Here is a 27357-nt window from a genome sequence, read left to right as displayed (position 1 = left end):
GGACAATTCCAAAAAGCACACATGGCACTATAAATTTTCTAGCAGATTATGTCAATGAAATTCTTATTTTTGTTCTGCAACTAAAGGCTAGAATTCTACTTCAGTAAGTTTTCCCTTTACCTAATGATCAAAAAAATGTTACAGAATAATTGTAACACTTCAAGCCTGCTTTGAAGTCTTAATTTGCTGTTGGTCTGTATGTTTTCCCCAGTTCAGTAAGCATTTATTACATTATGGTATTAGTGACACCAAAGCATTTCACTCATGCACCTGAAACCAAAAGTCTGTAATTTATGGACATACACAAACTTCATCTCCTTCTCTTCCCACTAATGTCCCAATAGGTTTTATATGAATGAATCCTAGGTTTATTTATTTATTTTTAAAAATCTGTGAACTTTTATAAAATATTCTTACAAATACCCTTACAGCATATTTGAAAGAGGTATTGGAAAAAGAGGAATCATCAAAATTACCATCTCAAACTTCCCTCTACTCAATTCCTTTAATCAATTAGTTATTAAGTTATTTTATTTACAAATTATGTATTAGAAGGGGCCACAGACATTCGTCTTTTTCACATCCCCATTGTCCAGTATGTACTTACATATTAAAAAAGCCAATAAATACAACTCTCTACTGGAAATCCTGAAAACCTCTACACAGGCATAACAACACTTTTCCCCAACTGCTAAAAAAACAGTGTTTTACCACTTGGCAAAACAATTTGCTCTGGCCAAGTATTTGATTTAATCCAGTAAATGGGTTATCAGTAGTAAAGTGTGATAACTATTTTAAAAAATATTTCAAAAGGTGAAAAAGTTAACATATGACTCATTCAAAAAATGGTAATTCACATTAGAGCTGTGAGTCATTTTAGCAGGAGAATATTTGTCCCAGAAATAAATTCTTAACAATTGCAAATTGACAAGTTTCACAGTGGTTTTAAAAATATCGGTATTTAACACAAGTGACAAGATAATTATGAAAGAGTAATACAAGCCAGGTAAGAAAAGGACAAAGCAAAAGAACTTCTGTGCCCTTATAAGCATGATCTGGTCTACTTTTTTTACATGCTGCTTTTGTAAAGAAATACAATTTTAGGCTTGGATTGTCAAAACTTTTTGATCAACTCCAGAAGAACTAAGCTTAGGCGGTGCAAGATAAAACACTAAGAACAGAAAAAGAAAGGAAGAAAAAAAATTAATAAGTGATGACTTTAAATGATTCAAGTTAATGTACTTTGAGAAGTGAGATTTTTTTTATGACACTTACTAACAATTAGGGAAGGGTGATGAATAATGAGGTGTTAATGCAAATATATTCAAGGTCAGTCAAAGACAGCAGTTCCATTTAGTGGAACTCCCCAACCCTGTTGAGAATCTGAGCAGCCAGGACAGATTTGTCTTCAACATGAAATGCTGGGTAAAAATGCAGAGTTGACTGAATTGAGCCAGATTTCTGCTGGAAGTTGTGCTGACAAGGACAGCTGTTACAAGCAAATGCTCAAACAAACAAATAAACAAACAAACCAAAAACTGAAATAATTTTTAAAGAGACCACAGAGGCATCTAAGTAATTGTTTTAAATCTATGGATATAAAAATGTAAAAAAGAAAAAAAAAATCCCAAAAACCTCTGTAAGAAATTTCAGTCGCACTGTAATATCGAGCAGCTAGCAAAAGTCCAACCCTTCAACAAAGGTTGTTGATTTTAAATAAAAAAATAACAAACTAACACCAGTAACCTATTATAAATTTTTGCAGCTCTGCAGTATGAACAGAGAGTGATGGTTGATTATATGGAAGAAAATTAACTGAACCATGAATCTTTGCAGATCAGGTTTTGACTGCAACCAAAACTAACACCATTAGCACAAGTGTGATTTTGGAGGTAAAACCTTTTCCATGTTTCATCTGTCTCCTGTACTATGAGATCCTCTGAGGTGCATGTAGAAAAACACAATGAGGGTTTGCCGATCATTGACAAATTAGGATTCTTTCTGATTTGGAATAAAACCTCAGAATGTCACGATTTTCTCTAAAAGCAGATTTAAAAGATACAGAAAAATAAGAAATGTGTTTAGACAGTTTTCAGCATTCTACTTTAGCTGAGGAAAACAGAAACTTGAAAATTCAAAATGATAATTGAGTGAAGGGCCTCAGAAACTCACAGGTGAAGCTTCTTAACCCCATCAAAAACCAATAAAACAAATATTTCTTCTTGGTAGCTCTTTTCATATTAACTTTCCAAAATGCATATAGAACTTTAAGAAGAGTTCTTTAAAAAGGATAGAGCCTTTGTTAGAAAATGGGGATGCAAACCTGAAACCATAAATGGTGCCCTCTGTAGTTCTGCTACCTCATTACTGAAAGTCAGTGCCAGCTCCTGCCATTTTCCTAGCAAATTGACTGGAGCTTTAGAAGAAAGTGGCCAATCAATATCTAACAAAAGAATGCAGCCATTTCCATCCTGCTTTGCAGAAGCACCCTGCAATGCAGTGTACCAGTGAAGCCTCATGTGCAGAGTTTGATCAGATCTTGTAGTTCCTTTATTCCCTTTTGGCCATTGATTTTCTGTTGCTCATTTTCTCTTATAGGCAAATTTCACAAATTTACCACAGCTTACTGCAGATCAAAAATATCTCCTGCTGAACAGTTCTTGGAGTTTCATATCCACTGTTTCTGCCCTGATACCTAACTGCAGTACCTTTGCCATTTTGTGATTGGAGTAACTTGGAGAATCAAAGCACCTTCCTTTGCCTTCTATGACCAGATAGTCCTTTCACAAGGAGTTTTTCCTCTACGTGACAGAAAGAAAAAGTGTGTCCCTATCAGAAATCTGAATTCTGTGTAGCATGTGGAAAGGCCAGAGACAGACAGAATGAATGTATAGTGTTAAAAGATTTGGAGCAGCATGAGAGCTTCTCCTCTTCAGAAAAATACTGTATTTTAGTTCTACCCAAAAAGAAAGATATCTAACACTAAAGAAACATATGTGAATAGATATTTGCCATCTGCAAACAGATGATTCCATTGGATTGTTTTACTCACTTGCCATTCTAGTTCTTCTTTTGGCATCTGAGTCACCATTGTTACTACACATCAAAAACAAAAAGAAGAAAAACAGAAAGCACTTTAGCTAGTGAGGGTTAAGCTGATTTATTTTTAGAAATATCTTATTTGACTTCCATTAAAATCATTAAGTGCTCTGCTTTTCTGTTTGGCAGAAGGCAGTGTGAATCTCGACAGATTATTAGACTTGGAAAAAACTGCACACTTTCTTATAGGTTTTGTGCCTCATATTGATTTTTTCCCCTAAGAATTGTATTTACTGAATAAAATTTCCAAGTACCTGAAATGTATTTATTTTCACTACTATTAGCCATGCATACCATATATAACTAAGAAAAAATGTTAGATTCTTTATTGATTTAACACAAAAGAATCCTGTGCATTCCTATCCATGCAACACCATGGTTTCCAAACACAATCTGTGTATTTGCAACTTCCATCCCCTGCCACCATAAAGTGATGTTATTACACAGTAAATACATATATATATATATATATATATATATGAGGTGTTAATACATACTGTTTATACATATATATATATATGCATAAACAGTAATTAAACATTATTAATTCCCATGTACTTGCAAATCCTGTTTGTGATTCTTGGACTGAACCTGTAGGATTGGTATTTTAAGAAAAACTGTTGACCAAAGAACACTGATCAGGTGCTCAATGAAGGACAAAGAATAGAAATTACTCCTACAATGTCATTTTTATGTACCTGAGTGTTAAAACAAAACTACAGCAGTAATTACTGTTGAATCCAGCACAATGTAGAGTCAAGAAAACAAAAAAAGGTGTATGAAACCATGTTTGGGCCAGTTTATTAGACCCACTAAAGACTGTGCAAAATCACTGCAGAATAAAGTTGCCTGCTTCTGGCAAATACACACTTTAAACTGCAATCAGACTTACCTGTTTAATCTCAGGAGGTACATAGTAACCCATTCTGAAAATAATTTGTGTTTACCCAGATCCTGGAGAGCCCAGAACTCCTAAAGAGAGGGAAACATTTATTGACAGATAATCAGAATTATTTTTCTGTTAAGCAACAACCGAAGTAAGTAACAAATACTGTGCTTTAGCCCCAGCTGGCAACTAGGCCTCACATAACCACTTGCTCATGCTTCCCCTCAACTGGGGTTTAAAGTAAGGTTAAAAGTAAGAAAACTCATGGGTTGAGATATGATCAGTTAATAATTGAAATAATTTCATAATAACAATAATAATAGTAATAATAGCAATAAAAAGGAAATTATAAAAAGGAGAGAGAAATAAAACCCAACAGAAACAAGTAATGCAAATGAAAAAACAATTGCTCACCAACCTGTGCCCAGCCAGTTCCCAAGCAGGGTATCCCCCCCGAGCTCTCCCCGAGTTTATTTGCTGAGCATGGCACCAAGTGCTGTGGGATATCCCTTTGGCCAGTGTGTGTCAGCTGTCCTGGCTCTGTCCCCTCCCAGCTTCATGTCCACCCCCAGCCTCCTTCCTGGCAGGGCACCACAAGAAGCTGAAAAGTCCTTGACTTAGTGTAAGCCCTGCTCAGCAGCAACTAAACCATCAGTGTGTTATCAGCATTATTCACAATCTGAATCCAAAACATGGCACTGTACCAGCTACTAGGAAAAAAATTAACTCTATCCCAGATGAAACCAGGACAATGAACAATAAAAGGATTTAAAAGGCAAATGTATGATAACCTACCAAGAAGAATCTAAACATTCTACTAGTATCTTTTCCTCTGTATTCAAATTATTTATTTTTGCTAGCATGATACATCCACAGGAATCCATCTCTGTTATGATAAATTTTACCTAAACACCTCTAGCACTTCACCCCTGTTCTTCCTTTGCTTATTGTCTGACCTATTTAAGCTACACAATTACAGGATTCACTCTCTTCTGAGACTTGTACATGGGTCAGATATATTCACAGAGTTGCTTTTCATCAAAAATTGTGCAATAAGCAAAATATATAAATAGAGAAAAGATGAAGAAAAAGGAAACTAAAGTCTACAGGGATAGGAGAAAACTCAGAAGAACAGAGACAGCAGGACACAAAACAGAACTTGGAAAATGCTGACAGCAAGAAATCAGAGCTTGGGGTTACTGCTTGGGATTACTGCCTCCAGTGATGGACAGCAAACACAAACCAGGCCTCCCTGGCTGATGGCACTGAGGCAACAGCTGCTTCATATTCCTCAGCTGAAAGCAGCCAAAGCTCACAGAGAAAAAATTAACTTCAGAGAAAGAAGAGATTAGGAAGAAATGGACATAGATAAAAGGAGGTAAACAGCACATATTTGAGGAAAAAAAAAAAAGTTAAGGGAAATTAAAGTAAGAAGAAAAAGTTTTTATCCCATCTGGGTTTTTTGGTTTTGGGGTTTTTTTTTATGAATAAGAGTAAAAAAATATATGAAAACTATATTTGATCATAAAAAATGAACACAGAAATGACTAAGAGCTGGGAATGAGGCAGGTGGATAACAGGTCAGTATGAGAATCAAGCATTTGTTCAAAGATGTGCAGTTAGGCTGCTTTAGGAGGAATTTCAGAACGTTTTCAGTTAATACTAAATATAAGGACTCCTGCAGTGTTCCCAAAGGATTCTGGCATTTTTAGGGCAATTTTGGTATGCAGCTGAAAAAATCTTAAGCAATGTACAAATCAATATGAAAACTTATTCATGAAAGCATCGGTGTGTAAATAAACAGAGGTGAAATTACTTTATAATTGAAGTTCTTTAAAACATTGAAAACTGTTTACCAGCATAAAATTGTACTTGTTTTTCCACATCAGTTTTGGAACTCAGAATCTGTGGGCTAAATAATTTCCTTGTGTGGGAAAAAAAAAAAAATACCAGCTTGCTATCAAGTGAAGGCTGGAAATGACCCTCGGTGCAGCAGCAGGATCAGAACTACACCACAATCGCTGGTTCCTCAGCCAACACCTTCAAAGATGGGAAGCTGGAGTTTCCATAAATGGAAAAATTCTTTGAGTTCTATGACAAAAATACCTTCTCTTACAAATACACCCATCCTCTTATCACCCTCCTGTGCAAACAATTAATTCCAAAGCCACAACTCCTGAGGTTTTTGTTGCTTACCTCTAGAGCATCTAAACTTTTAAACTCTTAATGGCTTCAAGTTCATAGAAAAGGTCAGGATAGAACTCTTACTTAACAGAAGAAAACAAGGAAAACCAGAGAATTTGCTCAAACCCACTTAATTATACTTGGCAAAAGAACCATCAACTCCTCATTTTCATTCTGTGTTTTACATTGTCATCCTGCTACCTTAAAACAACCTCCTAAGTCCACCTGCTGTCATTTTAAATTGGCTTCAAAAACAGACATAAATCAGATGTTTGGGGAAGGCAATGAAGTTTCCCAGGCAAGATGAACAACATTCATCACATGGAAAAGGCACTGCATTAAAGAATAAAAGAAAAAAAAAATCATTTTGGCTCTCGCAAAAAGGCTATTTTTCTTTCCAGTTTAGGTTCCTTTTCAGAACCAGATTACAAGCTTCCTTTTCAGAATTTCTCTTTTTCTTTTTTATTCAATTATGACTTGCCTAGCATCTCAGTCCAGTTCAAATATTTCAGCTATATTTCCACTTTCAAAGATTGCACTACATGCAGGTAAAAAATTTAAATACTCTCATGTCTTTATATATGGTTACACTTGGTTCTGAAGAATAAGTTTAGGCTAAGTTAGCAGCAACACAGGATGAGATAGCAGGCTGAGCAGGACACAATAGCAAAATGTTACATTTAAAACCAATCTCTTGCTCAAGAAGGGCAGAGGCCACTCTAGGCAAAGAATTGTAGCAGGAGTTTATATTGAGATGGAATCTCACTTATCATTAGATACCAAGATAAGTAAATATGCCTGAGAGCAGAGGTTTAGGCCACCTGGTAAACCCATGCCAGGAACAGTCTGGTTGACCTGAGGGTGAAATTTTCCGCATGAGCCCTGTGCACTTGTTGGACAAAAGGTATTCTTAAACAAAACAACAAAAAAACAGGGAGATGAAGGAGAAGAAAATTCTTTGTAGCAGACCCACATTAAATGTGACAAAAATCACATTCCCAGTTGTGTATGAGTATTTATGACTACTCATATTGGACCTGTACCAAAGGCTGAAAATCTGACTTGAATGCACCTTTCATTAACACTTTTCATTAACATATTCATCATTACCAGATACAGGCTTAACAAGGGGTGGTAGCCTGACACAGGTGTATTAGTCCCTCTGTCCCTTAATAATGACACAATAACAAATTTCCCATCAAGACAAATCATGGCTTGAGATAGCATCTACTACATCAGAGTTATGTCCAACTTGATTTACTCTTTTTATATTAAGTATTCCTAGGATTGGGTGCTTGTACTTATACCTCAGGAATATGGAGCTCCTTTAACTGCTCTGCAGTAATTTCACTCAGCTCTCGGAATGTCATTGTAAAATCAGCCCTTGTATCTTCCATAATCTAGTGAATAAAGATTCTTCTATGAGTACTTTTCAAGTGTGAGGTACCAGTTCAGGTGTTTGCCAACAAAATTAGCAAAGTAAACTCACTTTTAAGAGGAAAGCAATCAAATAGTTATCATTCTCATTCTCCCCAAGAAGACCCAATTTTGTTTTGAATAGTTCTGTAAAACTGAAAATAGTAACACAGTATGGAAGTTGTGAACATTATATATTTTATAGCATTGTGACTAGAAGGTTTCAGTTCTGAAAGTGCATACCGACTGTGATAGTGCTCACCATACCCCTCCAAAATTTGGGAAGCCCTGCAAAACAGAAGAAATGTCAAGTTCTAAGGAACTAAAATGCTGCTGCAGGTATAATCCTGCTGTACACTAAACAACGAAAACGTCTGCCTGCTCTCTCAGAAACACTGATATTCTGAATCATCTGGGATCTGCTCTTCACATAAGAATCTTCACAAGAGGCTATTAAAATACTCCTTCATTACTTCAGGAGGATGCATGGTGTTCCTAAGTGTCTTAAAAAACAAGCTAGGCAAACTTAGAACAGAAAACTACAGGCAAAGGTCCTACGTTAGTGAAAGGAGAAAGGATCACACAACATCTAATAACTCCCTGTGGTCCTATTTTACTACTATTTCTGACCAACAAAAACTTCTCCCCACCCTCCAATTTTATTCTGGCCAACAATTAATGCAGAATCAATTTCCAGTTAAAAAAAAAAAAATTAAAAGCAAATCCCTTTCTTTTCTAAGCATATGGTGATTACAGTGTCTCCCATCTCACTAGTTTCTTTAAGCATTATGATATTTTAAGGATTACTTACAGCTGCTTTTGCCTGGGATCCAATAAAGGTTTTAGAGCTTGCAACAGCTTGCTCAGATTAAACAGCCCAACACTTGCCTGATTTCCTATTTTATACCTCCTTTCATCATCAGATGTGTTTGGAACAAAATCTGTTTCAAACAAAACATTACTTTTCCATAACAGAGTAATTACAATTAAAAAAATCAGTGTTAAAATATTGAAATATATTCATTTTTGTTCTTACACAGCAAACTTATAGAAGACCTAAAACTACTAAATATTTAAAATCAGATCACAAGAATACTTATTTAAAGTGAGTTAACTCAAAATCTATTATTTGCAAATCTAAGGAATACATCCTTCACACACAAGTTCCCATGTGTCACAAGTGAAATTTTCCTACCTAAAGATACAAGGTAAATTCAGATGGTTACAGAGAAGAAAAACATTTTGCATTAAAAACAGTCTTTCACACTTAAACCCAGTATTTTACTACATCTAGTACTACTATTTAGCACATAGAATAAACAAACAAACATCCAACTAGATTCAAGATTCAAGTATTTATGGAAAAGTCACACATATAGTAAATATGTATTTAATAGGCCACCTAAGCAAGATATGTTTCAATTGGACAAGCAAGCTTTGTATTCACATGAAAATTAGGCCTAATGTGTTCCAGTATGCAAATCCATTATCTGGGAGATAACAAATACCATGTCATGCAAGTTACAAGTATCCAGAAGCAAAATGTACGCCTGTCTACAGCAGCAGCCTCTGAGGGGATCAGTGGGAACCCCTCACTCAGATCAAACCCAGATAAGCTGTTCAACACACGCAGCATCGCCCCAGTCCTCAGAGGACACTGACAGCAAAGGGAGCTTTAAGGAGGAGACTCCCAACTCATCTGTCAGATCTGCTGAGTGGCTCCAATCCGTGGTTCCAACACCTCTCGTCTGGCTCTAGGGTGCACTGTCTGCCTGGGACAGAGTCGGTTCTCTTCACAGCAGCCTGTCTGGCGCTGTGTGTTGGACTTGGGACCAAAACAGTGCTGATAGCATAGCAATGTTCTACACATTGCTCAGCAGGGCTGGCCCAGCGTCAAGGCTCTGTGCTCAGTCTGTAACCCCAGAAAATGAGGCTGGAGTGGGCCAGCTAGGAGGGGATGCAGCTGGGACAGCTGAGCTCAGCTGACCAAAGGGATACTCCACATTTACAACATCATGATCAGCAATAAAAACTGGGGGTAGTTTTTCCAAGGCAGTTGTTGCTTGGGAACTGACTTGGCATCAGTCTGGTGGTGACATATGGTGAGTGATTATCTTTGCATCACTTGCTGGTCACTCCTGCCATTTTTTTCCCCTTGACTTATACAAATGTCGTTATCTTGACCCATAAATTTTTCTTAGTCTTGCTTTTCCAATTGTCTCCCTCAGCCCACAGCAGGGGGAGTGAACAAGTGGCTTGTTCCTTAATTGCCAGCTGGGGTTAGCCCGCCCTATAAAGAAAGATCTAAAAGCAAAAAATCCCCATTTTGTTCAATACAACAGAAACAATATGACATTTATTCTCATGACTTTTCCTTAATTTGAGGCTGCAGGCATGAAAACACATAGCAAGATAACCACTGCTGATTCTGAAGTTTATTCAGTTGCAAACTATAAACAATATTCTAAGAATACACATTTATGTACATATTGAACCTGTATCTATCAATCCCAGACTGACTGAGCTAAGAATTTCAAAAAAAGGTTACCATGACTGTGTAGGTTTGATTTCTTTTCTTCCAACAGATAATTAACTCACATGACTATAAAACTAGAGCTTTCATGCATGCAAAGTTACTGCATTCCACTTCTGCTTTTGGCTGCTTCCAGCAATAAACAATTTTTAGTTTTCTAGGCTTCTGTTGTAGCATCTATTGAATTGATGGTGTTCAAGTGGAAACACTCTCATGGAAATGGGTTTAATAGTAATATTTCCTTAACAAGAATTTTAGTCCTTGAATGCAACCTATATAGTCTACCATAAAACTCATCACTAATGCAATTTTTTTTTTCTAAAGATCTTCAAACAGTACACATGCTTAGGGTTTTTCTAGTAATAATGAAAGGAGTTTTCATGCAATGGAAACTATATGATTTAATACAAAAAGATTATTTTAAGTACAAAAAAAAAAAAAAAAAAAACCCAAAAAAAAAAACCAACACCAAAAAAACAAATGCTACACTTACTTGGGTCATAGGAGTCCATAAATCCAAATGGACCATAATCTATTGTTATGGACAATAAACTGAAGTTATCTGTATTGCACACACCTACAGTTAAACAGAAAGGAGAAACAAAAGTTAAAATTCCACTTGAACCCCAGTCTCTAGGCAATTTGCTGTGAAACAGGTGCACCGAATTTAGAGAATTCTCAGGAATTAGGCTCTGGAAAACGTACCCATCCCTCTGCCCCCAGCCCAGGCCCCGCAGCACACCCAGGCTGCTGCTCCTGCACTGTTTGGGGGTTAATCCCACAAATCTGCAGCAGAGCCGGACAGCATCGTGTCCTGTGCCCTGTAACAGGCCAGGGCTTTGTGTGGAGGGATCAAATTCAGAGCAGTTAAAGTCACACATGGCATCAGCACCCTGCCTTTGTACACTGCACTGCTGCAGCAGCTCTGAGAATTCTTGCTCCCCCATTCTCATCCTGTCAGAGCTGTGCTGAGAGATCAGACAGCGTAACTCTGTTACAAAAGCCCCTTGCATGGCAGACAAAGCTGTAGGTGAAGACATCAGCAGCACAAAATACCATGGTGACAAATAAAAGCCATTTTTAAGTACATTACTGTGAAGTGCCCCTCTCCTAAACCCAATGCCATCTGTCACCTTACCATGTGCAAACCCCACAGACATCCACAAGGAAATGAGATTTGCAGTCTCTGACACGACTGTAGAGAAAAATTCCTGAAATCAAATAAATCTTTTACTTCAAGTTCTCTGTATCAAAAATATTGAAATACATAAGCATTTTATTCGCTTCAGAAATATGTAATACATTCTATTTTTCAAATTCAGGTATCTGTCTGTCAGGACTTGTCATTCCCATTCTAAATTATGTGAATGCATAATAACCTTATCCAGCAAAGACTATAGTTAAATAAGTATACACAGATGCCCTTAAAGAAATTAAGAAGTAAAATCAAAATTAAAATTAAGAAGTAAAATTAATTTTAAAAAAAGACACTATATATACTAGGCAGTATACTAGAATATACTATATATACTACATTTACATTAGCAAAAGCACACTTCATCACAACATGACCACTGTTTACTGACAACCTGAGCAGTAAGAGAATAAAATACAACAGAAAATGGAAGCTTCACAATAAACATTTCCAAAATGGAAACTGGTAAGAAATGTTCATATTTAACTTTGAGAAAACAAACAAAAAAAAAAAATCAAGAAGCAGATTTTTATTGCAGAGAATTAACAACTTTTGCTAATAAACAGTGGAAGCTCATTTCAAATTTTAAAATCTTGTAAAACTTGACATTGTGAAGATCTTGCTGTAATTTTTGTTCACATGCTTCTGGAAAATAAAAATTACTCTTAAGAAAGACTTACCAGGTATCTATTTGAATCATTCATAGCTATTGATGGAAAATGTTCCTGGATGATAAAGTCTAGCAATCTTCTGTAACAGCAGAAACAGAATTCTTTAAACAACACTGGTACTTTGGAACTGATAATTAAAAATTCTTGTTTTCAAACAGCAAAATGCTGATCTACAGCTTGCCACAAATAATTATTAAAAAACTTGGTCTATGTATTCCAATGAATATTAGATTAAGCTCTTCCAAAATGCTTAGAGATAAAACCTAAGGTTGTAGTCATAAATATGACTGGAGACTACCACACAGAGTTAAAATTATCCCCACATTAAATCTCCAGAACACATCAGGACATGGTTCTGCATGCAGCAATATCCATTTTTTTAGGAAATAAAAAGAGTTTGCATTTCCAAAAAAACAATATAAGATTACAAGGAATAACCATTCTACATCAGAATTCTCACAAAGAAAATGTTATGGCTGAAGTCTTATGGAGTAGGGTTACTTCCACAGTAGCTGGCTGCTCCCAAAACAGTTCTCCACATTCCTACAAGACAGGCTTAGGGAAATGGGATACATGCATTGAAATTTGCAGGAACTGTCACAGAATTCTGAGAAATATAGAAACTTACACTTTCAACTTACAAATCTTTCCAAAACAAACAATTCCTCCCTAGTGCTTAGTTACCAGAGCTACTTAGGTATAAAACTTTCCTCATTTTGTAAGATCCAGGCCTTTAGAAACATCTCAAGGGTTTTACCCTTGTGAGGTAAGATCTTTGGTATGCTTGTGTAGCATAGCAGGTTACCTTTCTAAATTACGTAATCTCACTTGCTAAATAATTTATGTCTAAATTCCAACTGTATACATGAATTCTAATGTAATTTGATGGTTGAGAAAACTATTTCAGTTACTGTGAAGATTCAGTTCAAACCTCAGTAAGTCCAGCTCCCCAGAGTGAGCTAAGATTTCCAAGGATCCTATACGAAACCACGATTTGGCAAGTCGTAGCACTATTGCACCTTAAATATAAAGACAAGTGTGTTTAAATGTAAACAGAGCACCAGCAAACTAAAACAGTTCCATAGCAAAAGCCACCATGTGTTGTTTCTATAGACACAGAGTTTGTATATACACAGTTAAAATGGTATTTTTGTAAGTATGCCTAACACATAACAGATGAATATGTATAACATTATTTTACTACACATGCATTTTAATGATAAAGCTTGATTTGTTATACTAGCAACCACAGGCAAAATTCTGTTAGTGCATTAATACTAGAATCACTCCAGAATTGCCAGCCTCAAAGAAAGAACACAAACAGATTTTCTCCCCCTGCTATGCCATCTCTGTCTTTTTCAGGCAGGTGTAGATAGATGATGTAGCAATGACATGGCCACAGTTGCATTCCACCCATCCTGGTATTGCTATCAAAACAATGGAAAACTTCTCTAGATTTCAATATCATTTTTGTAATGGGAAATGAAAATCAAAATTATATTCTTTCAATACGTATGCCACAATCATAGAAGACCAGTTCAGAGGGCTTCATTTCTTCAACCAATTCTTCAAACCAATTCTTCAAACCATTTCTTCAAACCAATATGTTTGAGATTGATTTTCTCAGGAGAGGTTTTAAATCATAATCAATTAAATTAAGCCAACTTATTACTTTTTATTACATATTTTTTCATGGAGAATTAAGTTACAATGTTGTAGTATTTTAAAATATGTTCATTACCTCTTTCTTTCTTAATATTTCCATTGTAAAACTGGTCTCTCCACACATCATCATCACTTACAACTAAGCTGTAGAAACAAGAAATGAATGTTAAAAGTTATCTTAGCAAAAGTAATTCATAATGAAGATCAAAGTGATATTTTATACAAATTCATTTTTTTTCATAAGAAGAAAGATTGTTTTGGTGGCATAGCTTTGTATTTACAAATGACACAGGCAAAGAAGATACTGAGGCTTAACAAGATTCATAGCCAAGATGCATTTATTTTGTATTTAATACAGTGTTTCCCAATTTCATTACTCTCACTGTTCTTGGGGAGATATCTGCTCTCAAAAAGAGCAATGCATTCATTTGGAAGCTCAGTGACAGATTAGTGTGATTGTAACATTAAGTAAGCCCCAGTTTCCCTGGGGACAACATGGAAATTTTGAGGAGAGAGAAATCAGAAACCAAACCGTTGTATCAGATGGGGTTGCCCTTTACATGAGTCAAAATTATGTCAGAAACTTCGGGGACAGGTCTGTGACCCTTTGCAATCACTGCTACTGATACTTGGATTTTTAAAACCAATCTCTTCCTTTAATTTACCTTAAAATTCTGCACATTCTATAAATTTCAAGTTTATCCAAATATTAAGGTTCATGAGAGTTCAGTACAACTTGCTTTAAAATGTTTCATAACTTGCATTAATTTGTTTAAATAAAATATGTAATTTCCTTGTATTTTCTGTTCTGTCAGGGAAAATCAATCCTCACAAACTCACAATCCTCACAAACAATGGCATCATGTTCCTCTAAGGTTAACAAGTAGGAAGTTTTCTCTCTGAAACAACTGGAATTACACTGACAATCCTGCTTGGTGCCATCTTCTGAAAAGATTTTATCCCCTCAATAGGCACAGAAGACTCCTTGTTCAAGACTCTAGCAGGAGGATAATTTAGCTCACTTTGTATAATTCTTCTTTATCGTTGCTTGTTGATAATTGGAAAATATTCTTCTACTCAAGAGAGACATGGACCTATTGGAGTGGATCCAGAAATGACCAGAGAGTTGGAGCACCTCTCCTGTGAAGACAAACTGAGAGCTGGGGCTGTTCATCGGGAGTAAGGGGAGATATTACAGCCCCTTCCAGTCCCCAAAAGAGGCTACAAGAGAGCAGGACAGCTACCCTTTACCAGGGCCTCTGGCAATAGGACAAGGAGGAATGGCTGTAAACTGAAAGAGGGCAGGTTTAGGTCAGATGTTAGGATGAAGTTTTTACTCAGAGGGTGGTGAGACACTGAACAGGTTGCCCCAGAAAGGCAGTAGATGCCCCATCCATGGAAATATTCAGAGTCAGGTTGGAGGGGGCTTTGAACAGCCTGATCTAGTGAAGATGTCCCTACTCATTGAGGGGGAATTGGACTAGACCAGTAGAAGTCTCTTCCAAACCAAATTACGATTCCATGATTCAAAATACAGTTGGGTGGCACGCTATTTGGTATTTAATGCAGTTATTTATATCTGCTACTAGGTAGTTCAACACAGCAGAGAAGACAGAACTAAACTTTTCTTCAAGGTACACAGTAAAGAACAAGAGACAGACCTATTATTCCATTCATAAATATGACTGGAGATAGTCACAGCATTAATTCCCAAGAGTTTAATTTTGGAAGTACACTAGATTCTTGTTTTACATACTTGAGCATTGAAATTTTAGAAAGAATTCAGTTGAACCAAAAATGTAGGAAATCCATATAAACATAAATATGTACAAAAAGGTCATGAAAAGAAACAGCATGAAGTCTTACCTAGTGCAGTTGCTTGCAACAGTAACTGTGGGTTTGAAACTAAATTATTGCTATTGTATTCAGTTTTTTTGAAGATACCTAGTAGCTATTCAGATTGAATGTTCTGTTAACTGCAAAGAACAGGCAATGAATTATTTCGGGAGGGGAACAATACACAGAAATCAATCTGTTCCTTTTACTGGAACTGTACTGATACAAGTAGAGTTAGGTTTTGGGTTGTTTTTTTTTTTTTAATACTCATTTGAAACCAATTGGTATGTCTGTAGGATTAAGTACAAAAAGCTCTGATGTAAATGAGATGGAAGAAGAAAATCTTAATCCTTCAAGAGAAAACAAAAAAAAAAATTAGAAACAGAGAAGGAACCTCAGACACCTACAAAATAGTGTGTGCAGCAGAGCACTAGGGGACAGAAGGCACAAAAGTTGTGCTATTAAACTTTACTGTTTTGAACAGACCTCTGCCAGAAAGGTTGTTTCCTTTTTACTGTGTAACTCCTAGCAGGCTCTGTGAAAAATTCGTACAGAATACCAGCATTTCTACTGCAGATAAAAAATCCATGGGGGCATCAACATTTAGTTAGTATGGATGTGCAACACTTGAGAGCTGGCCAGTAGCTGAGCAGCCACACAGAGATACATTCCCACTAGAAAAGTTCTCCAATGGTCCTTGCAGTTGGTAAGCACCATTACTGGAGAGAAGGCAGCAGCAGACCAGCTGTACACTCACCCATAGGAAACAGAGCACTGGAATTGCTCTCACAGCAAAGAAGCTGGAACAGCATTCACAGAAGGATGCATGGATGGATGGATGGATGGATGGATGGATGATATCCCTCCCTACCTGGCTCTCACTTAAGGGTTTGACTTTACACTCCCAGTGCTCTGCCTGCTGTTCTGCATGAACATCAAGGCCCATGCAAGTAAAGCCATTTGGAAAACTATGCATATTGGCTCACTCTTTTGACTTAACGTGTAACACTGCTCACTGGTAGTGTCAGTATGTGACTAAAATGGTACTGTATGAAGTGTTCTGTATCTGGCCTTACAGTCATAAACTGTAGCACCCCACTGGGAACTTAAAATTAATAGAGCAAACCAACCTGCTGGGTGTTCTGGGGTAAGCCATAAGGTTTTTCCTCCCACTTCTGCCAAGACTTGACAAGACCTCTGTTAAGTGCATCCCACCAGCCTCAGTGCAACAGCTCCCCATCGGGAAGAATATGGCTGTCAGCTGGGGTTTTTCCAAATTAAGTCTTGCAAACAGTCTGCAGGGCTTGTACAACAGTTAAGAGAGCCAGGCATTTAACCAATCTGCCAGCAGAGAGCTAAAGCACACTGTGTGCTCAGTAGAATTCGTGCACAGTAAAGGGGTAATTTCATACTGGTTTTGCACTGAACAATTTGTTGAGACGACAGCAAAGAGAGGCTCTAACCTGCCAAATTATTTCCTGCTGATATTCAGACAGATTTAAAGTTCTGCATTTAGAGCCAAGAGCAAAGAGTCTCAAGATGAAGTCAGTGAATAAACCATCAAAAATGTCATTTACAAACACTGCACTTCAACAGAGCAAATGAGTTAGAACTAATGCTAAAGAGATTTGCAGACACTTTGCAAATACAGACACCTAGCCATGTGGCAGCTGAGTACAGGCCTTTTCTGCAGAACATTTGCTTTCTTTAAAGCCTGAAACACTGCAGTACAGCTTGAGACTACTTAGAACACAAAATAAACTTGGTATTTTAAACACGATCATCTGAAAATATTCAGTTACTTGATTCTGAGAAAATCATCCAAATGAATGAATGTGTTAGTCTCCTTTGATTCCCACAGAATTAGTTTTAGGATTTTTTTTTACAAACTCTCTCTCTCTGCTCAAGGGGTGTTTGCATAGATAAAGAATTGAGAGTAACTGTCTACATTCAGTTCTACCTGCAATATTAATGTTTGTTCAGATGACTGACAGTTTTTCCCAGCAATCTTAAAAATGACAGTACAAAAATGACAGTTCAACATTTTCCTAGTTGGCTAGATTCTAGAATTTGAATTGACTTTACAGAAATTAGTCTTTACTACTCTAAAGTTAAGTTGCATTTCTAGCATCCAGCAAACTATGTGATGCAATTAATTGATGGAGTTTATTATTATTGGAAAGTTTTATCCAAAAATCTGTGGAGAATATATTTTGTTCTGATTGCATACATATTGAAGAGATCTTTCATCTTGGAAACTAACTGCCCTGTTTTATTGATGTTCAGTGAAACTCAGTCACAAAATTACCTGTAAATTAGTATACTCTGAACAAAGGAAAGAAAAATACCTAGCAGCTCTGCTTGTAGGAATTCCAAGATAGTGCATGGCCTCACTGCACAGAAACTCTCGAACAGAAGAGCGAAGCACAGCTCTCCCATCACCATTCCTACGGAGAACACAGAAATAAGGAACAGGTCATAAAATCAAAGTAAATTTCAAAAAGAAAACATTCTGTTTTAGAGTACATAGAGTAACTGCCACTTACCTGGAGTATGGGGTCTTTCCTGACCCTTTTAATTGCAGTTCCCACCTCTCACCATGCCTGCAAAAATACCATTGGCATTTTTAACAATAGACCTCAGGTTAACCATGAATCAGTTAAACTGAACACAGAGTTCAATCAGACACTTAAAAAAAAGTCACACCTGTTTGTATATACTCCGATCAAGTGGGCTCTTCCATCCCCCAGCTGACCTGCCCAGCTACCAAACTGACAAAAATTAAAATCAAGTTATTGTCCTCTATCATTTATAGAAGTTATACTTGAAACAATACAGATTAAATCTAAGACCTCACAAAAGACACATTTGCTCACATTAAAATGTTCAGCCCTAAAGCTGTGCTTCCACACTCACTCCACAAATGAATCAGAAAACCACAGTAATACCAGTAATCCTCTTTTTTTTTTTTTACCTTCCAGCTACAACGTACAGCTACAGACCTGTCTTTTTTGTATAATGAGCCTTTAAACCCACATGGCTTGTTTAGGTTTTTTTAATTGGAAATTACAAATCAAATTCTAGCATTCTTCTCCATGAATAATCATAGCCATTTCAATGAAACTTGAACCTTAGTAATCATGGTGTTGCAGTGAGGCTCTGTCCTTCTCCACTCCTCTGAGCTATTAGTATTAGCTAATACTAATAGTTGGCCAGGCTGCTGGGGTGCTAAGCAGAATCAGCAGCTAATGAAAGTTAAAAAGATTATTTGCTTCAGGCATAAACAAAAGCAGAGCAAGTAAACAGGCTACTGTGGAAGGATATTATAGTTCTTTTCCACCTGCAGCCCATTGCAAAGAACAAGTCTGCAATCAAACTGTTAGTAAGCACTCATGTACTCACAGGCACACACTCATGTACTTACAGGTATTATCCAGGTGTAATTCACAAGGAAAGACCTACACAATTCCACCTGGAAGGACGAATGCCATACTTACCTGGTGACCCCCATACCTATGGGCCAGTGGAACAGACCCAGATATCACTTTCCCACCACTGATGAACTCCAGAAAACCAGATGATCCTTTGACAGATATATCAAGATCCAAAATATTTTCAAGAACTGCCTGGAGAAAAAAATAATAGTTGAACATGATCAAATTGTCAGTGGTAATGAACATATTTTCTCTACAGATTTCATCATTAAAAGATATCTCACAATATGTTTTAAATGCTCTGTTTGTTTAAAGTATTTATTGAGAAGATGTTCCACGATAAATAGCATATGAATATTAAAATATACTTTAGGACATGTATTAATAATTTCTACTAATTAGAGAGGAATAAAAAAACAATAGCCAACCTTTGAAACAGCTACAAGACGAACTCTAGATTTAAAAGGTGTAGGATAGACAACTGAAAAAATGCAGTTTCTCACATTACGGACATAATTTTCTTGGATCACATCAACTGGAAAAGGATCTGTAAACATGAAACAGACAACAAATGCCATATAAAAAACAATTACTCATATTATTCTCAATATATTTCCTCTTAAATTCAGCCAAAATGCTTAAAAAACAATTAAAACTTGTATTATTCCAACTTTACCAATGTATATTAAGCCTTCATGAAAAGCAAGCCCAAACAAATTTAGGATTTTAATGTTTGGAATTTCTGAAAAGGACTGAGTTAAAGTTCTGCAGTTAAAGAATCTACCAGGGCATTCTAGTTTTAAGATCTAAACCATATCTGAGAATAGATTGAATAGTGTGACTGGAACAGTCTCAGGGCAGTCTGATGTTGCACTCAATTATATACACCCTAAAAGATATCTGCAGGAGACAGAGAAGTTCAGCTTTCCCCACAGCTGAACAATGTAGTGCAACAAATTTAAGTCACTGTGCACCAATGACTGCTGTGTACAGTCCCCATGCAGCAATGATCACCACACATACCATGAAAACAGATGAATCTTTTCTGAGTAATGTAAACAGTGAATGAATGGTTTGGAAGATGTAGCTCTTGCTGTAGCACACATGTGTACTCAGAATTTGTGCTTCATTTTTCCTTTAGTCCTACTCTGTGCCCTTTTCCATGGTAACAGAGGACAAATATTGTTTTAAAATGGTGTGGTTTACCATCTTTATGGACTTTTGCTTGCAACAGTGTTACAATTCCACATTCATTATAAAATCCCAGTACCTCATAGACACTGTTTTGTAAAAATTTTAAGTTAGTTAGCATCTCTGGAGCCTTGCATCTAGCCATGTTTCTCACTACCTCTAATGACAGATCCTGTTATAGCCAGCTGCCACAAGATTTATCACTGACGATTATTTCTTAATGCTCACAAGTAATTGTATCACCTGATGAAATTAGTTCTGTAATGTTATCATATCAATTAGCACTATGATTACAAGCAGTTTTGTATGCCCGAGAGCTAGGAGAGCTAGAATGCTTTGTGTACTTCCAGAGATGTGTCAGGTTATCAACTCTGCACTAACACAATAATTGGGACTCGGGGTGGGGGAAGCAGCTCCTTAATCTAGTTTTAATTCTAAAACTATATTTGACTGTGTGCATCAGGTCTTCACTTAGTTACTGCTTCAGGAGCTGCTACAACCCAACAAGCAAAAGCGCCGGGCAGGGCAGGAGCACAGACCCCGGACCGGGCAGGGCAGGAGCACAGAGCCCCGGGACAGGGCAGGGCAGGAGCACAGAGCCCCGGGACAGGGCAGGGCAGGAGCACAGACCCCGGACCGGGCAGGGCAGGAGCACAGACCCCGGCCGGGCAGGCCGTACCTAGGAGGCTGTCGGAGGACAGGGCCCAGGCGCAGAGCTCCGCGGCCCGGCGCGGCGGGCACTGACCCGGCTCGGGGCGGGAGGCGTTCGGGGCCGGGCAGAGCCCGCGGGAGCCGCACAGCGCGGCCACACAGCCCCAGGCCAGGCAGGCGGGCAGCCAGGGGCACCACCGCATGTGCCCCAGCCTCGCCTTGCAGAGTCACCCACGAACCCGGCCTGAGGTCTCCCGCCCTCAAAGAGGGCGTCGGGGTGCCCGCCCGGCACCGGGCCGGAGGGCGGTGGCGGCGCGGGGCTTCCGCGTCCGGGTCGCGGCGGTGCCGGGAGGCGGTGCCGGCGCGGCGGGGCTGGGGGACACCATGGCCTTGCGGTGGTGGTGGCGGAGCGGCGCCTGGTGCCGCCGGGCGGGCGCGGAATGAATGGGGCGGGGGGCGCCGGGCCGGGCGGGCACCGCGGCCGCCGCTCCCTCGGCGTTCCGCAGCCTCCGCCGGGAAGCGCCACGGCCCGGGGGCGGCTCCCTGCCGGGGGGGTTCTTGCTGGGGGCAGGAGCGCGCTCGGTGCAAGGTTAAATTCCGGACTGGGGGTTTTCAGCGCTGGTCAGTGTGTGAGCCCAGCGGTCAGTGTGTGAGCCTCTCGGAGCCGGCCCTAGGTGGGAGCAGGGGAAGTGGTTCTCATTAGTGTGAGATTTTGAAGGCGTTTGTGTGTGTTAGCGTCGTGAGCGGTAATGGGGGCAGTTCACTCACTGCCTTGGTTTGGAGCTTCTTCACAAGGCCAGGCTGCTTTCTGAGCCTCGCTGAGGTGCCCGGGCTGTCCTGACCCGGGACAGGGAAAGTGCTCTGGCGAACGTGTCCAGCATCCCGCACCGCCGCTGTTCCAGGGTCAAGCGGCAGTGTGAAGGAGGGAGTGTGCTTGTGTGCCCACGCTGAAGGAAGAGCAGGAAGAGATCAGCTATTTTTAGCAACAGAACGCGGTGAGAGGTCCGAGAGAGCGACTTAGGAATGTCTCAGCCGTAGGGCCGGACACTGAAGTCAGACAGCAGTGGGTTGCAGATCTGGATAAGTTTGGGCTCCTCGCCTTCCTTTGTCTCCTTGCGTGGCCTTGTGTAAGCACGGAGGATGGAAGAGTGCCCTTGAGCCATTGCAGTGCTTTTGTTTGTCTCCCACTGTCCAAGGAGAGAGAGACTTTACTTTAATCCACGTATGAGGAGATGCCGAGGCAGGAGGAGCAGGTCTCCTTGAGCGGCTCCGTGTGAGTTTTTCCAGAGGCAGTTTGGTGAACACGTGGATTGCAGTGATTTTAGGTTGGCTCAGCCCAGCATTGGGCAGGGCTCGGTACTTCCTGGCAGCGCTCCCAGGAGCGCAGCAAGAGCTCTACTTCCTTCCTCAGCCTGTATCTGCTGGAATCCTGTACCTGGGACTGTGCCTTTCTTCCCCCACGCTCCTGGGCTCTGTCTGCAGGGAGCGGTCCTTGGAGAGATTGCTGGATTTGGAAGTTAGGTTCTGGATATCTAGCAGGGAAGATGGGAAGGTGTAAATTATAAACAGCAGGCAGAATTGAAATTGCTTCAGGGGAAAACAAGGACGTGATTTTCTCTTAGTGTACTGAAACAACTCGTCCTTTTCTCTGTGCCTTGGTGCAGTCCAGGTTTATCTGCCAGGCAGGGAACGTTTGAAAATTGCACCTTGCTCAAGTGCAAAAGCAAGGTTTTATTGGAGCAGCTTTAGTAATTTAAGTGATAAGCCTCCTGGGCTGGGCCTGCGAGGGGAGAAAGTCCAAGGCTCCGGAGCAGAAGAGTCATTTCCGTGTGCCTGATGAAGTGTGCACTCGTGTCTCACGTGGTGTGGAAGGGGTTAGGAGACTCCCTTCGCTGCTTTGTTAAAATGGAGAAATAGAGCAATGGTGATGGATACATTTTTTTTGTAGTCAAATGTTTTATGTCAGTTTAAAGTTCTAATAAACTATCCCTGGTTTTATTTTGTGCAGATTTGTCACATTACCCAAAGAAGTTCCACTTTCTTGTTTCCAAAAATATGTAGCATATTTTGGCGGTAAGTTGGAGATTTACATTGTTGTGTAGTGGCTAAGGACATAGTTATTGGGTGAACTGGGTAGTTGCATCTCTGAGCTGTAAACTTTGAAAATAAAGTTATTTACTCCAGTGTAGACTGCTGTTGTAGTGCTGAGTTTGAATCTCAGTCGTCTGTCCTGGAGAGTAACAAAGCAAGAATGTTGCGTGCAAGAAAATACATATGGTTCACTTTGGAAAAGGAAACAGAAGAAGAAGAAACTTCAAATCCAGGAAAGAAACAAACAAATCTCCTAAGTTAAATGCATCTTAATGCATCCAGGTGGAGCTTTCACCCTTTTTTGATGAATTTTCCTAGCATCATCACACTACCTGAAAGTATTGATTTAATTTATTATGTAGCTGCATATACAAAGGAAAAAATACCAAACCTAAGTCAGGAATATTTTATCAGGAGTTTACTTGAGAGGGAAGAAAGTAACAGAAACAACTATTGTTGGGTTTCCAGAAGTGAAAGCTCTGTCTGCAAGTATAGGCTACACTATCCATGATATATTCAAAAGGAATAGATTGAGAGCAGCGTAGTGTTCGGTGTCTCAGAAAATCTGGGATCTGTGATGGGCAGAGTGTGTCTGTGTTTGCCAAATGCACTTTGCCAGGTCCCAGAGTTATATGATCATCAACGCACAGCTTTTCTGTCCTTGTACCTTACTGTCCGCCTGCAAAAGAGTGTTTTCATGTCTTCATGTATTTTAGCCATTTGGTTAAATGGGGTGTGAGGGGAGAGGGAGAGAAAGAAATCCTTTCAGATGTTTGTGTATGGGGAATCAGGGGAGCTTGACTTCTAACAAGACTCCTCTCTTGAAAAACACTGTCACCAGGTTTCATCACACAAGTACATCCCAGTGGTGCAGCTGCAGTAAGACAATTAGTGATGAAAAATACCAAGATCCTTTTCAGCTTGGTAGAAAAGACTTGAAGAATCTCTATGAAGATATTAAAAAGGTAAGGGATTTTGGTGACTGTGCTGGGATGTCATGATGATTGTGTTTAATAGCAGCCATCAGTTTGGATATTTATTGACATAGTGTGATTTATGTTTATGAACTGCTGTCTGAAACTTAAACTGAAGGCAAATGGAGCATTTCTCATATTTTATAGAACCAGAATGCAATTTTTTCTTCTGATTTGCAGTGCTGGAATGGATCATTTACATTTCAGATTACTCACAGTAATTTTAAAAATAACTTGAGCTTGCACTGGGTGAAATGAATGCAAGCAATAACCTTATACATGCATACTGTTTTACTTACACTAAAGAGACTGACTTTGTGACTTCTATGCTGAAATGCTCTTGTCCTTCTTATAGGAATTGCTGGTCTCTGCAGCAGAACTTAAGGAAATGTGTGATTATTACTTTGATGGGAAGGGAAAGGCCTTTCGACCAATGATTGTGGTGCTAATGGCTCGGGCTTGCAACATTCACCATAATAATTCCAAGTGAGTTGGTCACTTTCAGATACACACATCACGCTTGAAAGTTATCATTCTTGTGTTTCTGAAAAATACTTTATGAAAATAAAATGCTCTTCTGTAAAACCTGAATGTAAGTTCCATCTTGAAGCTGTATTTTTGCAGTTGTAAGTGCAAAAGGAACTGCTGGGTTTATTACATATTTCCATGTGTTAAATTGTGGACTATACTGCACTTGTAAGCAGGGTGGATAAATAATGTTGCTGAATTACAATATTTGTAAGGCTTTTAGTCAATTCTACCTTCTTGCATAAATGCTTTATTAGAACCTTTAATAATCTTTGAAACTATATAAACTTCATTTAATATTTTTCATTTGTAACCACACCTGTTCCTGTTAAACTCTGGTCACAGGTAAGAAGTTGGCTGTGAGAAGAGACCTTCATAGATTTTTTTTTAGTAATTATTCTGAAAAACTGTTGAAGAGGTGGTCTGAGTATGTTCAAAGCTGTGAGACTTTGAAAACAGTAAGAGTTTTTTTCCCCACTCTCTAGTAGCAAGTTTCTACACTTTATGTAAGATTCTAAGCTAATTAGTTTGGTGTAATCCTTATGATCTCCAAGTTACTTGAAAGCAGTTTTAACTGAGCAGAAGATCATGCTTGGCCTGTATTCTCTATCACTCCTGAGTCTGGCTCATTGCAAATGCTTCACTCCACATGTTCCTGTCAACTGCTCTGTTTGCATTTTGAGGAGAGATGTTGGCTGGAGTCTTCTCTGCCTTCCAGCAACACTTCCAGTCTTGCCTTGTATAGAATTTAAAGTCGATAATCTTTGGTCTCTTTCCAGAAATATTTCTAGACTAATTTGTCATTCTTAAAGGATTTCTCTGAGCTCTTGCACCATTTTCTCTCTGTAGGACTAGTTTAGTCCCTTGTTGCACTTGATTACTACCTCAGAGCATGGCATATATTTTGTTGCATGGATAGCACCCTCCACCCTGGACCCCCTTTTATGTGAATACACTTTTGAAGGAGAAAGAAAAACTGAGCTGGCAGCATCCTTTCCTCTGTGTGCCAGTTCCCCTTGTTTTAGGAAAAATGTTACAGGATTAATGAACTTTGCTTCAGCCAGATTCTGTTGTCAGTTCAGGACTGCTTCCTGTCATCGACTCTGAGGAAGCAAAAGGAACAATCTTGGTTGTGAAAATCCTCAGGGCTACCTTTTGCCACTGACTGGCTTAATATTTTCATGGGTGATCTTGACATGAAAAACAGGAGCATGAGGGTGGCACTTTTTGATGGCAGAGTCATTCTTGATGATCATCCATCTATGGTGAAATGTAAGGAAGCACAGTAAACCAAAACTTTCTGATTGAGCTTGTAGGGTCTTAGGTGTCCCATTAGGGCATAACCCCAGTGTGGTTTGCAACCACCTTTGTTATGAAAAACCTCCCAGATATCCTGGCATGCATCAGCCATCCAGATCAGCTACGGGAGCGTATATCACACTTCCTGAAATCATCAGCATGTCTGATCCCTGTGCTCAAAATAATTTAAGTCCAGCTGACTTCAGGGGTGGATTGCAAAGATAATAATGAAGATTGAGGACTTGTGGCCTACAAATTTATCAGGAATAGAGTGAAAGAGCTACTTAAGACAGAGCATTATGTTTCTAAGAGAATGGAAATTTAGGAGTAGACTTTCAGCAACAGGGACGGTGAGTTTTTGGAGCATCATTGGAATCAAAATAATGGTAAAAATAGTTTTGTCTCATTCTAGTGTGTAGCATGAAAAGCTTGTGAACAAAATCATGTGTGCAGTACTGAGAAGGCTGGAAGGGATGTCATACAGTGTGGGAGTTGAACAGTGAATCAAAGAGAGGTAGCAGCAGAAAGACTGAATTTGCCTGTATGCTCAAAGCATATTGAGACCTGCCCTATGCCAGTAAGAAAGTGCTACATGTGCCTGGGGCAAGAGTTTGCTTTGCAGTAGCCAGCCCCAGAGTGAGTCACTTTATTGTGATAATAATAAGGAAAATGACATAATAACGAAAATGACAGTTGTATAAATAATTACCTGAATTATTACCAGAAAGATAAGTGACTGAAGTGTGTTGTTTCTCTTCTCTTAAAGTTTTAAGTGACCTAAATCCTACCCTGAGTCTTTTAAGTCCCTTGAGCAGTGCTTTTTGCTTATTGATAGCAACTTTGCTTTGTGTGAGAGTAAGAATTGTAAATAGTTCAAGTTGGGGTCATGCAAACCCTCAATTTCACACATCCACTGCCTGGATTTCTTCACATGCCTGTGTGAAGAACTTTACAGAATTATCACTTAGCCTGACAATACCTAGTGTTTCTGTATTCTCTAAAGGTGTTTGCAAATGAGAGTTTTTATTTCTTTTCCTACAGCCAAAAAGAGAGAGGCAGATAAGAGAGGGCTAGAGAATTACAATGATAATAGGTGAAAGAGTGAGCACAAAAGTTTGGGGGAGGGTGGTGGGGAAGGGAAATAAATTCATCATAATAGTGTGAGAAACAAATAAAATGACATGGCTAAACTTGATGGAATATTTCCTCAAGATAGAACCTGCCAACAACCTTAGTTCCCTTTTGTTTCACTCCTCCAAACTGTTATTGTCAAAAGCCCTGGTGTCAGCTGCTCTGCAGTTTCCTCTGGTGTTTGCACATGCAGTCTCTGTGCTTCCCCTGGTTTGCAAGACCCTTCTGTGTCACAGACTCTGTTTCTGAGATGATTGCTTCTTTCAGCCCCAGGGCCTTAGCAGAAGAAAGATTCTTGAAGGACTGCGGCCACAGCACAACAATTTTGCAAGTTCTTATGCTCATTTCCTGTCCTTAAACTGGCAGTATTTACTTACTGCAAACACATTGCCTCCAAATTTTTTGTTGGAGAGTGTAAATGCTGGTTTGTGTGGTTTTGAGTTCACCCCTCACTGTTGTTGGGTGGTTTTGATTATTTGTTTTGGTTTTGGACAGGGATATTTGGAGGGAGACATTTGGGGTTTCTTAATCTGTATGGTTAGCCTTGTTCAGTGTTCATGAAACAAATTCTGT

The 27357-nt window shown here is 39.0% G+C and overlaps 2 protein-coding genes across 3 annotated transcripts in view; one reads left to right on the top strand and one right to left on the bottom strand.

Annotated features, from left to right (window-relative positions):
- LOC121364819 (protein adenylyltransferase SelO-like) overlaps positions 1–20964 on the bottom strand; it is a 25265-nt gene extending 4301 nt beyond the window's left edge. Inside the window, exons 1-17 of one of the 2 annotated variants that reach the window (XM_041488412.1) lie at positions 20790–20964; positions 19348–19466; positions 18983–19111; positions 18192–18256; positions 18032–18088; positions 17834–17932; positions 13726–13793; positions 12916–13003; positions 11994–12063; positions 11257–11329; positions 10612–10695; positions 8397–8526; positions 7829–7873; positions 7659–7740; positions 7477–7569; positions 3992–4071; positions 3053–3096 (exon numbers count right to left, since the gene is read on the bottom strand). In XM_041488412.1, the coding sequence (XP_041344346.1) occupies positions 3053–3096; positions 3992–4071; positions 7477–7569; positions 7659–7740; positions 7829–7873; positions 8397–8526; positions 10612–10695; positions 11257–11329; positions 11994–12063; positions 12916–13003; positions 13726–13793; positions 17834–17932; positions 18032–18088; positions 18192–18256; positions 18983–19111; positions 19348–19466; positions 20790–20964 (1501 nt within the window). The remainder of the gene's footprint in view (positions 1–3052; positions 3097–3991; positions 4072–7476; positions 7570–7658; positions 7741–7828; positions 7874–8396; positions 8527–10611; positions 10696–11256; positions 11330–11993; positions 12064–12915; positions 13004–13725; positions 13794–17833; positions 17933–18031; positions 18089–18191; positions 18257–18982; positions 19112–19347; positions 19467–20789) is intronic. The other variant, XR_005956909.1, reaches the window with a different exon arrangement.
- PDSS1 (decaprenyl diphosphate synthase subunit 1) overlaps positions 20962–27357 on the top strand; it is a 21734-nt gene continuing 15338 nt past the window's right edge. Inside the window, 4 exon segments of the mRNA XM_041488528.1 lie at positions 20962–21256; positions 22770–22834; positions 23694–23817; positions 24182–24312. Of these exon segments, the coding sequence (XP_041344462.1) occupies positions 20963–21256; positions 22770–22834; positions 23694–23817; positions 24182–24312 (614 nt within the window). The 5' untranslated portion in view covers position 20962.

Source organism: Pyrgilauda ruficollis, unplaced genomic scaffold, assembly GCF_017590135.1.
Source record: "Pyrgilauda ruficollis isolate IOZ18807 unplaced genomic scaffold, ASM1759013v1 scaffold12, whole genome shotgun sequence".
Classification (NCBI taxonomy): domain Eukaryota; kingdom Metazoa; phylum Chordata; class Aves; order Passeriformes; family Passeridae; genus Pyrgilauda; species Pyrgilauda ruficollis.
The sequence above is the reverse complement of the archived record's forward strand: the minus strand, read 5'-3'. Positions and strand labels throughout refer to the sequence as shown.